The sequence below is a fragment of the Aspergillus welwitschiae genome (genome assembly GCF_003344945.1).
Source record: "Aspergillus welwitschiae strain CBS 139.54b unplaced genomic scaffold BDQ94scaffold_11, whole genome shotgun sequence".
Lineage (NCBI taxonomy): Eukaryota > Fungi > Ascomycota > Eurotiomycetes > Eurotiales > Aspergillaceae > Aspergillus > Aspergillus welwitschiae.
The window spans coordinates 385,375-399,800 of NW_020798705.1; the positions used below are offsets into that span (position 1 = coordinate 385,375).

General features: G+C 48.8%; 3 protein-coding genes across 3 annotated transcripts; all 3 read left to right on the forward strand.

Annotated features, from left to right (window-relative positions):
• Positions 1-3,787: 3,787 nt before the first annotated feature.
• On the forward strand, positions 3,788-5,474 carry BDQ94DRAFT_177634 (MFS general substrate transporter; the record flags this gene model as incomplete). The annotated part of the gene is made up of 3 exons (XM_026772960.1): positions 3,788-3,977; positions 4,031-4,782; positions 4,839-5,474. The coding sequence occupies 3 exons, from the start codon at positions 3,788-3,790 to the stop codon at positions 5,472-5,474; spliced, it is 1,578 nt and encodes a 525-aa protein (XP_026627816.1).
• A 980-nt stretch (positions 5,475-6,454) lies between these two features.
• On the forward strand, positions 6,455-9,076 carry BDQ94DRAFT_177637 (Zn(II)2Cys6 transcription factor). Its single transcript, XM_026772961.1, has 5 exons — positions 6,455-7,418; positions 7,494-7,672; positions 7,725-8,023; positions 8,072-8,295; positions 8,353-9,076. Exons 1-5 carry the CDS (start codon positions 6,561-6,563, stop codon positions 8,893-8,895), a joined length of 2,103 nt encoding a protein of 700 aa, XP_026627817.1. The 5' UTR covers positions 6,455-6,560; the 3' UTR covers positions 8,896-9,076.
• A 1,568-nt stretch (positions 9,077-10,644) lies between these two features.
• Positions 10,645-14,426, forward strand: BDQ94DRAFT_158706 (hybrid sensor histidine kinase/response regulator; the record flags this gene model as incomplete). The annotated part of the gene is made up of 7 exons (XM_026768989.1): positions 10,645-10,664; positions 10,753-11,835; positions 11,894-12,607; positions 12,655-13,683; positions 13,732-14,002; positions 14,050-14,164; positions 14,215-14,426. 7 exons carry the CDS (start codon positions 10,645-10,647, stop codon positions 14,424-14,426), a joined length of 3,444 nt encoding a protein of 1,147 aa, XP_026627818.1.

The following is a 14,426-nucleotide window of genomic DNA, read 5'->3' on the forward strand; positions in this document are numbered from 1 at the left end:
TCCAGCAGCCAGCACTGTCTTATCATACTTCCACAATAGATATGACTGACCTCAGGGAACTGGAAACGCCGAAAGAGATCCTTCACGGCTGCAATAGGCAGGTCATGATAAGGGTGTTTGCCGGTCATAATAAAATATATCACCGAGCCCAGGCTGAAAATGTCATCCGAGCATCGAAGAACATAAAACTCAATACTTGGATCACGATAGCTTATGCTGGGAAGAGCAGAGCCTGGTGAACCGCAAACAGAGGAGCCAGCGAAATCCGAGATTTTCAAGTCCAGGTTCGAGTCGAGGAGGAAGTTGTTAGGCGATATATCACAATGGATGACATTGTGATGGTGAAGCAGCTGGATACCTTCGGCCGCTTGTCTTGCCCATTTGCTTCTCATGCAATCGTCTATTGATTGGTGATTTCTTCTTACGAAATCGCCAAGGCTCCCGTTCTCGAAATACTCAAGTGTCAAGCAACAGGTGACTGGGTCCCAATCAATCAGCTTTGGTATGCGCGGATGGCCATTGAGACACTCATAAACATGGGCCTCGACACGCATACTTTGTCTGTGGCGCTCATTCAGGCTCGCGGAGTATGGGTTCGACAGCGGTGTCTTAGCCACATTTCCTGATGGCAAACGTTCTAGCATCGCAGTTCCTCCCATAGATAGGAATGTTCCCTTCGCATGATACGCGATCTCTCCGAAGTTTGGGACGAAATTAAGGTCCTCTAGACCGGGTGCCATAATTATATAACTAATAGCTTTTGGATACCCTAGCGGTTGAGAAGGTTCTCTTTCCATTGTCTGGATATCGTGAGGTTAGAATCAGGCTTCAACCGACTGGCTTATACCAATACTAACAGACACACGAGCTCTGCCTCTTTCTTCCTCCATGGTGTTTCCACTAGTTCTTCGAGGTTGATCGACTTGAATTGCTGTCTTAAGAGATCTAAGCAGTATGTCCAAGCGTTATGAGAGTAAACGGCGAAGTCTCACTACTTCCCATGTCAAAGGGGATGGTAACCTGCACGGTGGCATTCGCTTTTCCCATGTCACAGGGCATGGTAATCTGGACGGTGGCATCGCCAGAGAGAAAGAACGCTACGAAGAGAAATTCTACACAGAAACATATAACACACATTGAACTACATCCCGGATCGCCAACGTGCTCTCATACTATAGTGTTATGTCTAGCGTGAAGGCCATCACGAACGGATAAGGGTATACATTATTCCGCGCTATTCACTTCACATAACCAGCTCGAGCTACTACAGCACCTGTGATTTATTTTAGCCTATGGCATCTTCTTCCTGCATACTTTGTTCATCCTTTTCCGCTTGCTAATGCAGAACATGCTTGCCAAAAAGATAATTATCAGGGATAAAGCGAGTAACCTCACGATATTTCCATAATGAGGTCTAACTTGCGAGACATCCTCTATATAGGTGAGCATTAGATTTAACTGTCCGGACAGGAAGCGAGAATCACTAATTAGAATTGCCTTTGTTAGCCCCCAGTTCCTGCTTCGTCCGCCTATCCTCCGGTACACGCTTGACGGCTCTATTCTCAAAAAGCCCCCCTTCAGGAACAGAAATCCATATGCAGTTGGGGGAATCGACTGCATTTTCATCATCTTGGGCAGATAAAGCTAAAGGTTCTTTCTCACTTTGGCCCAACAGGACGGGACGGGACGAGGGCAGGAACGCTGGATTGCGGAGCCATGCATCTGCAGCGCAGCACAGGTTGAGCGTCTCGTGTAGCTTCAACCACACATGGCTTATCGTTCGTCTTCAATCGGTGATTATCCCGGCACAGATATATCAAGGGCAGTACCGTCTGCATCAGGAATTGACCAACGATGCGCCGGGACAAGTCTAGTTGACTATATTCCCTGCCAGGACATACCTCTCTTCTGCCTGGTCAGATAGACGCGATGTATAATGTTTGTCTAACTGTCAGCGCGTCGACATCCTCTATCGGGAAACTATCGTTCTGGACCAGTATTTGTCCAGCGAACTGGTATATATCGTCTATAACTCCGGCTATCACCTTTCATGCACGCATGGTGCATACAGGCTCTGCCTTTACAAGGTTATGGCATATCCTAAAACAATGTCGGCTGGTAGCATAGAGAGAAAGCTCCGGGAGTGCATAAATACTACGCAAGCAACACCCGTTGTGTGAAGGAATATATCAACTTCAAGATTTGCGAAGCTCATTGATAGCTATCATTCTATCTACTGTCATTACAAGTGCTCCTCATCAGTGTAAGTGTCACGTGGCTCCTTCAAGCACTTATCTAGTGGTGTCGCGTCAGGACTAACGAGATCATACACCAGCACGGCTTCTCTTTCCCAATACCAACATGTGCGTTCGATTCGTCTCCACAACCAAATTTACCAATTGCACTGAACAGCCAAAGCATATAATCACCTCCTATGAGCCTCAGCCTCCATGTGGCAAGCCAAACTGCGGAGGATATAAGGATGTGCACATGGCGATTATAACCAAGAGATCTGGAATCTGTCCGAAGTGTTGATAACTAGATACATAAAGTTGCGTTAACTCTGCCTTGTTAGCCCGCGATGAACTGAGGGGCTGGGGTGATGAAACCTGGGCGCCTGATATGGGCATACAACAGCTCAAGCCGCTTGTGTGTGCTATCGAAAAGAATTATTTGGAAGTGTTGGATCTCTTGCTCGAGAATCGCTAGTTTCCGTATGACCAAGCTCTTGTTGACAAGTGCAAGTCACTGGCCTCTCAGTGGGGAGCTCAAAAAGGACCGCGTTTACTTCATGCGAAGCAAATATAATAGAAGTTGAAGCAAGTTATGGGTGCTCAGTAATGTCACCTTCGTGCCTCGCCCCGAGATGTTCTTATTCAAACAATCCCGAGATATGAATTCCTATTTTCTTTTCAGTATCTCGATATCTTCGACATTCCTTTATAAAAGCTCAAGAGAGAGACCTTATTCCCACCTCTAGCTTCAATGACTCCATTCTCTTTAATCTAGCCAATAGACTTGCTCTGCACTTCGTTCCACCAATTGAAAGAGGAGAATTCTAAGCAGGAAATAAACCTCGTTCTATATTGGCCCACGCTTTCAGCTCCTCGATCAAGATGCCAGTTAAGCATTATGTATAGTACATCATTTTTCTTGCTCTCTTAGATTTTTGGCAAGCCTGGATTATCCAATGATGATCCAATACCGCTGTCTGAATTGCCTGGTATGTGAGAAGCTGATAGGCTTTTACCAAGCGTGTTGTACTGAGAACAGCATACTGCTCCATCATTGGCAAGGATGGCAGAAAACATATATTATCCCATAAGCCTAGTCTTTTATTGTATCTTTCTTTTATTGGAGCATTCTCGATCTTATAGATACCCTTTCCGCTAACTGCATGGAAATATGTGTTTCACAAACCCCAAGTGCCGAGCCACTATCCTGCTTGGCCATGCACTCAATCGGGATTTTGACATCTTACCGATATAGGCTTTTTAATATGCTTTCCTGCCAAGGCTTATCTCTCGCTACCTGAACAAATATCCTCAGTCTGTTCAATGAAATGGCCCTCTCGGTTACTTGCTGGATATGCGGAGAATCTAGCTCCGTTGTTCCCCTCAATCTGGGGTACCCCGTGGGGAAGAACCGACGTAGCGCTGTTGCTCGCTGGGAATATGTTGAGCATACTATATAAATGCCCCTTGCTAGAATTTTTTGGGGCGCTTTTGTATTCACCTTATACTCCTCTCCATATAATTTGATCCTCGGCCTTGTCTAGTACTGCAACATGGCTCCTAATCATTCAAACCTCGGCCTGGAGGAGGCAGATAATGAGAAGATTGACAGTGACTTGCGTCAACTTGAAGCTGTACATGATACACACTTCTACAACATAGACCACGAAATTGAGAAAAAGGTTGTTCGGAAACTTGACTGTGTTATCCTTCCTCTGATGGTGCTTGTATACTTCTTCCAATGTCAGCGGATAGTCCATGCTTTCACGTCAGTTTCTTTCTAACCGATCGTTTAGACCTCGACAAGCAGACAATCAACCAGGCCGCAATATTCGGGCTGCGAGATGATCTCAAGCTAACTGGTCAGGAGTATTCATGGGCAGTATCGTTATTTTATCTGGGCCAGCTTTGTTCAGAATACCCAGCTGCGATCATGCTCTCCAGATTTCCTATCACTATTTATGTCGGGGTAACTATCGTCTTATGGGGTGGGGTAAATATGTGTCTGGCTGCTGTTCACAACTTCGCGGGCCTGGCAGCGGTGCGCTTCTTCTTGGGGTTCTCCGAAGGCAAGACTTACTTCATAGACCATCCGCTTCCAAGACTAAGTATCCTACTAGGGACTGTCTCCCCAGCCTTCATTATAATTACGAGTATTTGGTACAAACGCCAGGAACATCCGATACGCGTCGCTACATGGGTATCAATGAACGGTATAGCGAATATTATAGGTGCCCTCATGATGTATGGTATTGGCAAGGGAAACATGTCACTCGCCCCGTGGCGCTCTCTCTTCTTGATTTGCGGAGGCTTGACCTCCGCGACTGGTCTACTCTTCATTTTCTTGATGCCCCGAGATACGACTACTGCTTGGTTTCTGAGTCCACGGGAGCGAGAAGTGGCGACCCAGCGCATGGCAATCGATCGCGCTACTCGGGACCATGCAGTATTCAACAAAGCTCAACTCAAGGAGGCACTCTTGTCACCGATGACATGGATCTATTGTCTGATGGGTATCTGTATCACCCTCACGACCCCCATAATGAAGGTATGCCAGCCTCCGCTTACTTCAAGGTACTAACCTACTCTCTTCCCACCCAAAAGTACAGCTCCACCGTCATACATGGCTTCGGCTACTCAACATACAAAACAATGCTTGTCGGAACACCAGCCGGAGCATTCAATTTCATCACTGTCTGGATCGGCGCCATCATCCCCCGCATCCTGCCTGGAACCCGAGTATACACCGCCATTGGTCTCTCCATTGTACCTCTCCTAGGATCAATATTGCTCATGACGCTTCCATATTCCGGCGGTGCGGACTGGGGAATAGTGGTGGCGACCTGGCTTGGAGGATGCAGCTCTTCGTTGATAAGTAGCGCGGCCAGCATTATCGCTAGTAACGTGAAGGGTAATACGAAGAAAAGTATCGTGTCAACTGCTTTCTTCGTTGCATATTGCGTTGGATGCATTGTTAGTCCGCAAGCTTGGACGGAGGATGATGCCCCTCGGTATACGAAGGGGTGTATTTTGAGTATTGCGGCCATGGCTTGCTTGATTTTTACGTTTGTTTTTTACGTGATTATGGTAAAGAGGTTAAATAGGAGGCGTGATCAAAACGCACGAGATGGTTATATTGAGTATATGGTTGATCGGGGTGATGGTGGTGGTCGTATGGGTGTTTCTGTGGATTCAGATCAAACGGATGTTGAGGATAAGGCTTTTAGGTATACAATTTGATGCTGTTGCTGTTCTTGTTGTCTTTGTGCATCATGATTGATTGTTGATAGCTTACGAACATTATTTGAGGTTACCAAGGTAATGTAGATGTTTCCAGGTGTTGTCTTGTAATGTGTTCACGGCCAGCTCCTCGAGCAGCTCGGGCCATGTGAGCCTGGCTTCCCTACTTAAGTCCTGGGACGTCGTCTTTAACGTAAGGCCAACCAGCCCATAAGATCAAAATGCAGTTAGTGATATGAGCATATTTCACATCTCTGGGACATTTGGAATCCAGACTCGATGCATGGGTTTGGAAAGTTTGTATTTTCCAGATTCGTGATCGAAATAATTGCGAGACGCGAGGGGGCTTTTATGACATCTGTTTGTCTCATCAATTTCCGCTCAGTAGCCGAAATTAGCGACTGTACCTACCAGTATATAATCTGTCATAGGCGATCTCTTTCTCGAATAAGAAACTCCTGTAACACGAGATGTCTTCGGCTAGGTTCAAATTCGCCGGCGGTCCTAGCTGTACTCCGCTCGGGAGTGTGTCGTATCACCGACAGCATATCTTGGCTTTTTTCCCCCAAGTCAATAGTCGTTGAATTCAAAGAAGGAAGCAACTCACCACCAGTATCTTTTAAGACTGGTGGTGGTGTTGAAGACAGTTCAGATGATCATTAGTATGTCAGGGCAGCTAGCACTGTAATATGTGGGGACTAGGCAAAAACATCCTACTATATATTTTCGGCTAGCAGTAATCACAAAACCATTACTAGTTTCCTATACTCAGTATAGACAGTTCAACAACGACGATAGCATTGCTTCTTCAGTATAGATTAATTATTACTTCAAAAAATCAAGTTGACTATTGATTCTACGATAAAATGCCAGAGTCAGGTGCCAAAATGCGAAAAGGGACTAAACCAGATGGGGTTCGGAATAACGGATAAACTCACGTGCGATAAATCCGACCGCTCGGGGGCTGCAACAGTCCATGACGCAGCAACCATCAGGAAAATTAAACCCGAGCAGCAACACGACTTTGCAGTGGGATTAATGAGTATTACGGGTCCGCTGTTACCCTAGTTTACAGTCCTGCTTCAGATGGCGGACGCCATATCCCCAGCACAGCCTTCAGGCTGGCGGATCCCCAAGGCATGCCAAGAGTGCAGGAAGAGAAAGATCAAATGCAATGGTGTCAATCCGTGCAAAACCTGCCAACTGCGCCATACCCCGTGTATTTATCGCGAAGTCATTCGGCAGCGCAAGAAGAAACACCAATATACAGATGCTCCCGCGAATGATGAATATCCCTCGAATGGGGCTACGCGGGCCGAGTACGGCGCACGTCAGCAGTCTCCTGGGGTGATGCAGCCAGCCCGCCGGAGAAATGCCTCCGTCAGCTTGACCTTCAACAACAGCGTTTCAGCCACACATATGGCATCGCCATCGTGCAAAGTCCAGCTATACTATGGCTCGACTTCTCACTTTGCGCTCATGCACGAAATCTATAGGGGCTTGGTTTCCGGCAACCAAACTGCGGAGACGGAGGAGCCACAAGGCGAGGTCGAAGAAGCCGGAGCTGGCTTGGACATGTTTAGCTTCCGTCGGATTTTCTTCGGAACCCAGGCTGAGTCGCATGATTCGAACAAGGCCCTAAATGGACCCGATGCGAATGTGCTATTTCTGCCCTACGACTTAGCCAAAAACTTTCTTGAACGCTTTTTGGCAACTCTGTATCACCTCGTGCCGTTTTGGCCTAAGGAAGCCTTCTATCAACAGCTCGATCAGTTGTATCGTCTAACACCAGATTCGCGCTCAGATAAATGGGCGCGATCACTACTGTTGCTGGGGCTAGCCACCGGTTCGCTAGGAACACAACACCACAGCTGGGGAGATATACTATACGAGCGCGTAAAGGCGTCTATTTCTTCTCTTGACGATGTGGTCAACCTTCAGACTGTACAATTGTCGCTCTTCATGATAAGTAAAAGTCTGTTCAGGAATTAGACAACACAACACTGACCTTTTGGCCAGCACGCCCATTTCCAGAACGAGCAAGGAAGGCCTAACTCCGCATTTCTCCTAATGGGCGCAGCTGCCCGAAAGGCCATCTCTGCCGGTCTGCACAAAGAAGCCCCCGCCGAGAGTAACGATGCTGCTGATAGTGTTGAGGAACGACGATGTACGTTCTGGTCATTGTACTTCTACGAAGTGTTGGTCACCCAATGAGCTAGTACTTTTGATACCCACTGATTCTTTGAACAGCTGGACTTGTTTTCATCTTGGACGACCGAGGTCCCTATCCGCAAAGGACATTGGAATCGCACTACCGAAGGATCCATTCTTGCAGGTGCTAGTCCATCTATCAAAAATCTTCTCCCGATCAGCCGATGAGATGTATGGCCGACGGCATGAATCGTTACTGCAAATGTGGAAGATTGCTAAATCCATATCCGATGACATGCGATGTTACGACTCGAAAATGCAACATGCACTAGGGTTTGGGCTTGATAAACCGGTTCAGCAGGGGAGCTTGGGCGTACGACAGACTATCCTAATAACTCGTATGTGCCCAGATTATTTGGTATCTGAGATGTAAGCTGACTGTTCAGTCTATTATCATACCATTCTATTGACGTTTCGGCCATTTTTGATCTTTCGAGGTCGGTGGCAGCACGATATGAAGATGTCCTCGCAACGGCCAGGGCACAGCACGGCAAAAGGACCAACAGAAATCCCCACATGGCTCAATGAAGCCTGTAACCAGGCCCTTAGTGCCGCTTGCAGGACCATCCATCATTTGTATGAGGCTTCCATATATAACGAACTGGTTCGGGTAAGTCTAGACGCAGTCCATTCTGCTGGATCAGGCCTGGTGCTGATGACGTCCCAGGAACTTCGCTATCACGGATACTTTCTGGGCAGCTCTAGCTTCGCTCTAATTTATGATCTGATGCATGGAGAAAATTTGGCATCTACTCACCTTCCTTGGATACATGCCGCCTTGCAAGGACTTTCATCGATGCGATATGGCGAACCAATCTCCAGCTCCATGTCTGCCATTCAAACCGTCCTGAGAAAACTTAACCCATCGTATGAATGGTCGCCAGATACAATGCTGAAAGGGGATTCCTATAACATCGACCAAAATGCTAGTGCTGTGCGACGGTACCCCAGTAACATCTCGCACCAGCCCCAAGGTCCCATTCCTGACCCTCTCCAATCGGACCTGGCTGCGGGAGGCCTTTCAATGCTATCTGACTTTCAAGGAAACTCCTTGCAGGATGGCCTGCGCATGCCAAGCGGTAGCTTGGGTAGTGGAGAAGACCTGCTTGATTTCACTCAGTCGGACATGGGGTGGGACTTTGATTTCTCAACAATGGACCTTGAGGCCTTTTTTTCTATCAACCCAACTTTGGACCCTCCGCTGTTCTAGTGGTTAGGTTACATTTGTCTTGGTCTTGCACGACACTCCCCCAACATATTACAAGGCTTTGATAGGAGGACAATTGGGCGTCAAGTACATTCGTACGATTAGACGGCGTCTGGCTGGGCCAGACTAATCAATCAGTGTCCGCGAGGTTACACCGCCAGCCATGCGTCGGCAGGTGGGCCTAGAACTTGGACTTGGGCCGTCGATCTTCACAAGGACAGAGTAAGCACACGAACCTAGATCTGACTGGCTGCTGGCATGTGCCCCTTGTAGGGCGCGATCCCGAATTCGAGCTTTGAATAGTGATACCCCATGTATGAGCCGTCAAAATAACGAGCAGAATTCCACAGCCTTAAGCTATCCTGATACGTATAACTGTGAGACACTCCCGATGATTGTGGAAGAGTAGTTCAAGCTCTTGCAGGTCTTACGGCCTGGCAGTCCCAGAATCGTTCGGCGTGGGAGAGAAGATCTAGACCATTAGAATGACTCTGGATGAACATGACAACGACCACCACGTGACTGAATGAATCATGCTCCAAGTCGATGAGTAATAGCAGCCGATCCTTTCCCTTTGTGGGTCTCGGAGGGTCCCTGCAGTAGCTTCCTGGGCTGGAGTCGTACATACTCGTCGCATCTTCCACCTTATCTTAATTTCTACGCGTGCAGCTTGTCTAATGAGTAATAGCATTTGACACAGCTTAGACTGATAATTGAATGGACAGATCGCCGAAGGAGGGGGATGTGCCCCCCTCCTTTAAGCTTCCGGCCACATCCTGCTTACTCTTCCTGTAGATCACCACCTAATCGTAAACGGGAGGAGTGATGAACGGATCATCCGCAAGATAGTACTGGCAGTAGTAGGAAGACTACCGAAAACCTGTTCTTCCTGTCGAAAGAAATAACACACTGTGAGGTACTACTATAAGCCCAATCAGGTCTCTGACGAGGGCAAGGGCTCGCCAGGGCACACACTTGATGTCTGATGCCTCAGGCGAACACAACCTGAAAGCGGCGCCGGGAAAAGTAACTCCGGACGAATCGCGGTGCGTCACGCGCGACTCTATAGAGTTGGGTTACATCAATGACCCGTTCACCTTTGCCTTCATCCCACTTTCCTCCTTCTCACGATTATCGGCAATGCAGCCATTCCGAATCGTTTAGATGGCTTTTTCAGTCGAATCTTCTCGTTCTCACCATGAGCGGGACGGCATCTCTCGCTGTCTTTCCTATACTTAAGCGAGGCGAACTGTCGGAGCCGACAACGGCCGTCTTTGAAGCTATTCGGCCGATGTCTGTACGGCAAGCGAAGATGACCGAACCATGGAACACGCCACGGTCGTACCCGGGATTCGGCAGGGCCGGTCATGCAGAGCCTTGCGATGATCCCCTTATCCGGGGTCGGGGCCATCAGCCGGCGGGGTCGCCCATCGCTTAGGTGCACTAAGAGAATCATTCACATCAAGCCCGTGGCCTAGACCTGCATTCATACCACTTGGCCGGCTCTCGTCAGCTCTAGCATTCTCTTTGAAAATATCTGTTGCAAATCCGGTGGCGCCCGGATCACAAACCTTAAAGCCTTGCCGACTAACTTTGCCGTGACTAGGGATCTGAGAATATATCTGGTGCTTGTTCTTTCCGTTAATCGTACCATCTGGCCCTGGACAAACCTCCGCGGCGACTTGCAATGTCCTAGACGATCACACAAACGCTGTGGGTTCGGCAGCTCTCAATCCCCTGCGGCTGCCCCGGATGACCCCCGAACTTCTCAGGTACGACTTCACGCTAAGCATCCGTGCCCATCTGCATTCGCTGCCGTGTATTAAAGAAGCACTGCTTACTGTTCAATGATGGTAACAGATTTTACAGCTCCCAGGCTCCGGATCAAGCCAACGGGTTGCTGCACAAGGTGTCCCCGGGCTCGGTCGTCAATGGACATAACCACTCCACGATGGCTAGCCCAGCCTCAGACCCCACGTTGGTGGCTCTTGCACAACTGGGGACCTACCGTCTAGGGTGCACTCTCGCCTTTGTTTCGCTGGTCGATAACTCAGAGACGTATATAATCGCTGAAGCTGCGCCGTCCGGCTCACGCTGCGGGAACAAGACATCTGTGGACGGTATTACGATAGGTATGAGCACTCTCGGTCTGGGAAAGAATGCAATACAGGACACCCGTTCTTCGAATATCACCAGTGATGGCATTAGTACCATCATTCGTGATGTTAGAATGGAAGCAACTCTGGAGTCTCATCCTTTCGTGGAACGAATCCGCCCCAGGCTCTACGCGGAGGTTCCATTGACCACATCCTGTGGAGAGGTAATTGGGACATATTGCGTGGTGAACAACAAGCCTTGCCACCATTTTGGTGCTAGTGAACTGGCTGAACTGCAAGATGTTGCCAAGGCTGTTGCAAGTCACCTTGAAAATCTCGGGGCAGTACGGCACTATCGCCAAAACGACCGTTTATTAGGTGGACTTATGAAGTTCGTCAAGGGACAGTCGCCAACTGAGAACGATGGATGGAAGAGCCGAAGGAAAAGTACGGCTGCGGCCAGTCTTGTATCGCCCCGTTCATCGGAAGTGCCACATTCACCTCGTTCATCGGATGTCCCAGAGATCGACCGCCTCTCCGTGTCAGCAACCGATATTCGCGAGGTCTCACCATCCTCCACCAGGCATCCGCCACCACAGCCTCGCCCTGAATCCCCTTTCTTCCAGATTCCAGCTTTTGGAAGTAATAATTCAGTGCCAAATGGGATCCATCAGCGGCATGTGAGGAAAAGCTCTGATGAAACGAGCAACCTCGTAATGGTGCCAGAAAGCACTCCTATCTCTGAAAAAGCCTCGATGCTCTTTTCTCGCGCAAGTGGGCTACTGCAGGAATGTATGGATCTAGATGGCGTTCTCTTTGTCGATGCATCACGCAGCAACACTCGAGGGCAAGTATAATGATATTTCCATCAGCAAGTATTGCAAATGTAGCTAACCATGACACAGTGAATCGACCGCTAGTGTTGGAGAGTGGGACAAAGAAAGTGACTCTGGATTATCTCTCCGCTCACCTAGTGTATCGTCTTATGGTGGCTGGTCTGAAAAGCAGTGTGAGCCTCTTGGGGTAGCCTCATCTGAGCGTGCCCTGGGAAACAACGTTAGCATGTTTAAAATTCCTTTGACGGAAGGTCTGCTCCATGACATGTTCACTGCTTTTCCTCAAGGCGAAATACTTCACCCACATCTGGCTTCTGGCTGGCCAGCCTTGAGTTCTTTGCATCAACGCAGACAAAGTGTACAAAGCAACCAGGGTGAGATCCCTTTGCGGCACTCTATCACCACCCGATTGGCCCACAATTTCCCGGAGGCCAAATCTATGATCTTTCTTCCATTGTGGAACTGGAACAAATCACGCTGGCTTGCAGGAACACTCATTTGGACCTGCGATGACCAGCGACAGCTCGGCAAGGATGATCTGCACTTTCTCAAGTCCTTCGGTGATACCATTGTTTCTGGGTTCTGCCAGATAGAGTGGACGGCTACCGAGAGGTCAAAGTCAGACCTGCTGGCGTCGGTCAGTCATGAGCTACGTTCCCCATTGCATGGTATGCTTGCCAGCACAGAGCTTTTGCAGACCACGTCTCTGGACACCGCCCAACAAGACATGGTCGCCATGGTAGAAACCTGTGGTCTCACACTATTGGACACGATGAATCACCTGTAAGCTCGCCTCTTTCTGCTGTATGATGTTTACTAATTCTCCGCAGTCTTGAATTTACGAAGATCAATAATCTGACTCATTTGCGCAAACGAGGCGGTGCAAATGGTGAAGGGATGGATAACTTACTGACAGAGTTTGACTTGGACGAAATTGTGGAGGACGTTACCGATGCCTTGTACGCAGGCCACCGATCGCTCATCAAGGCTGCGAAGGTGGCCAGTCGCTACCTACCAAGTGGATCTACCGTTGGTAATAGGCCTGCTGGTGTACCACAATCGAAAGCCGATGATTTGTCGGTGATCGTCCGCATTGAAGACTTGGGCTCATGGCACCTACAGTCACTTTCGGGTGCATGGAGGCGGATCATCATGAATATCTTGGGAAACGCATTCAAGTTCACGACATCCGGCTTCATTGAAGTTTCCTTGGCGAAGAAGGTGGAAAGGTCTGGCTACACGAAGAAGACGCTAGCCTACCTGTCAATCACGGATACTGGCTGTGGGATCTCGCCAGACTTCCTCGAACACCACCTTTTCAAGCCATTTGCGCAGGAAAGCATCTTGACAGAGGGTGTTGGATTGGGACTGAGTGTGGTGAAACAGCTGGTGACGTACCTTGGAGGCGAGGTGGAGGTGAAGAGTGATGTAGGGGCTGGGACGCAAGTGGATGTGTACATTCCCGTGGAGTTCGTGGAAGACACCTCTTCAATGGATTGTGGTGCCCCGGGAACGCGGAAAATGACCCGTGTGTCGTTGGTGGGCCTCAATGCATATGCAGACCTCAAGGAAGCACCCAGTGGTCTTTTGAGCGCGGAAGCGAAGCGTAAGCTTTCGCTAAGAGGCGCACTCAGCAATGTGTTACTTAGCCAGCCCGGGTGGATGGTGTCTTTCGCCGATCAGTTAGACAAGGCCTCCGGCGATATTGCCGTCATTGAGGAATCCACATTGAAAGCCATTTCGGAAAGGGGGCTCATCGATGTGAAATTCAAGGCTATTGTTGTCATTGGTGAACAAGGTGTCACACTCCCAGGAGAATTCGCCATCAAAGGGGCTGATGTCTTCTATGTTCCTCAGCCGTATGTACATTGGATGTTTTTCAGAAGTTATCTGCTAATATTGAATAGGATTGGACCTCGCAAGATCTTGCAGGCATTACAGCGGATCACAGAGTCCGACGGAGGGATATCGTATGCGGAAAGCCCCATTTTAGGTCCCCTTTCCGGTGTCCCGCTCCGAGGCCGGAGCTTGTCTGATGCGTTTGCTATGGCCAAGGGCACGGAATCACCGCCTGTGGTTAGAGAGAATGTGTCCGATTTTGCCCCTTCGCCTCCTCGAGAATCTATCGGCAAGAATCTCTACGTCTTGATTGTGGATGACAATGATATCAACCTTAAGGTACGCACAATCCCTCGCATGTCTACAATAAGCACTAACATGTCTAGATTCTCGCTACCTTCCTTCGAAAAATCGGCTGCAGTTACGAAACAGCATCCAACGGCCTTGCTGCGTTAGAAAAGTACAAAAGCTCTACAAAGCCTTTTGACTACATCCTCATGGGTAGGTGCATTGCTTCCTTCATTGCTCAGCATCAGTGACTAATTGTGCAGACATCTCAATGCCGATTATGGACGGAATCGTCTCCTCGAGTAAGATCCGCGAGTACGAAGAACAACATTCGCTCCCACGAGCAGCCATCATGGCGGTTACCGGTGTCGCCTCGAGCGAGATGCAACAGCAGGCCTTTGCAGCAGGCATTGACGACTACTTGGTGAAACCTCTTTCACTTCATGACCTGAAACGAATAATGAATATTGCATGA

Coding starts and splice junctions, on each gene's coding strand:
- BDQ94DRAFT_177637 (XM_026772961.1), top strand. CDS start 6,561: ATGGCGGACGCCATATCCCCAGCACAGCCTTCAGGCTGGCGGATCCCC. Junction 7,673..7,724: donor TCATTGTACTTCTACGAAGT/GTTGGTCACCCA, acceptor TTCTTTGAACAG/CTGGACTTGTTTTCATCTTG. Junction 8,296..8,352: donor TATATAACGAACTGGTTCGG/GTAAGTCTAGAC, acceptor ATGACGTCCCAG/GAACTTCGCTATCACGGATA.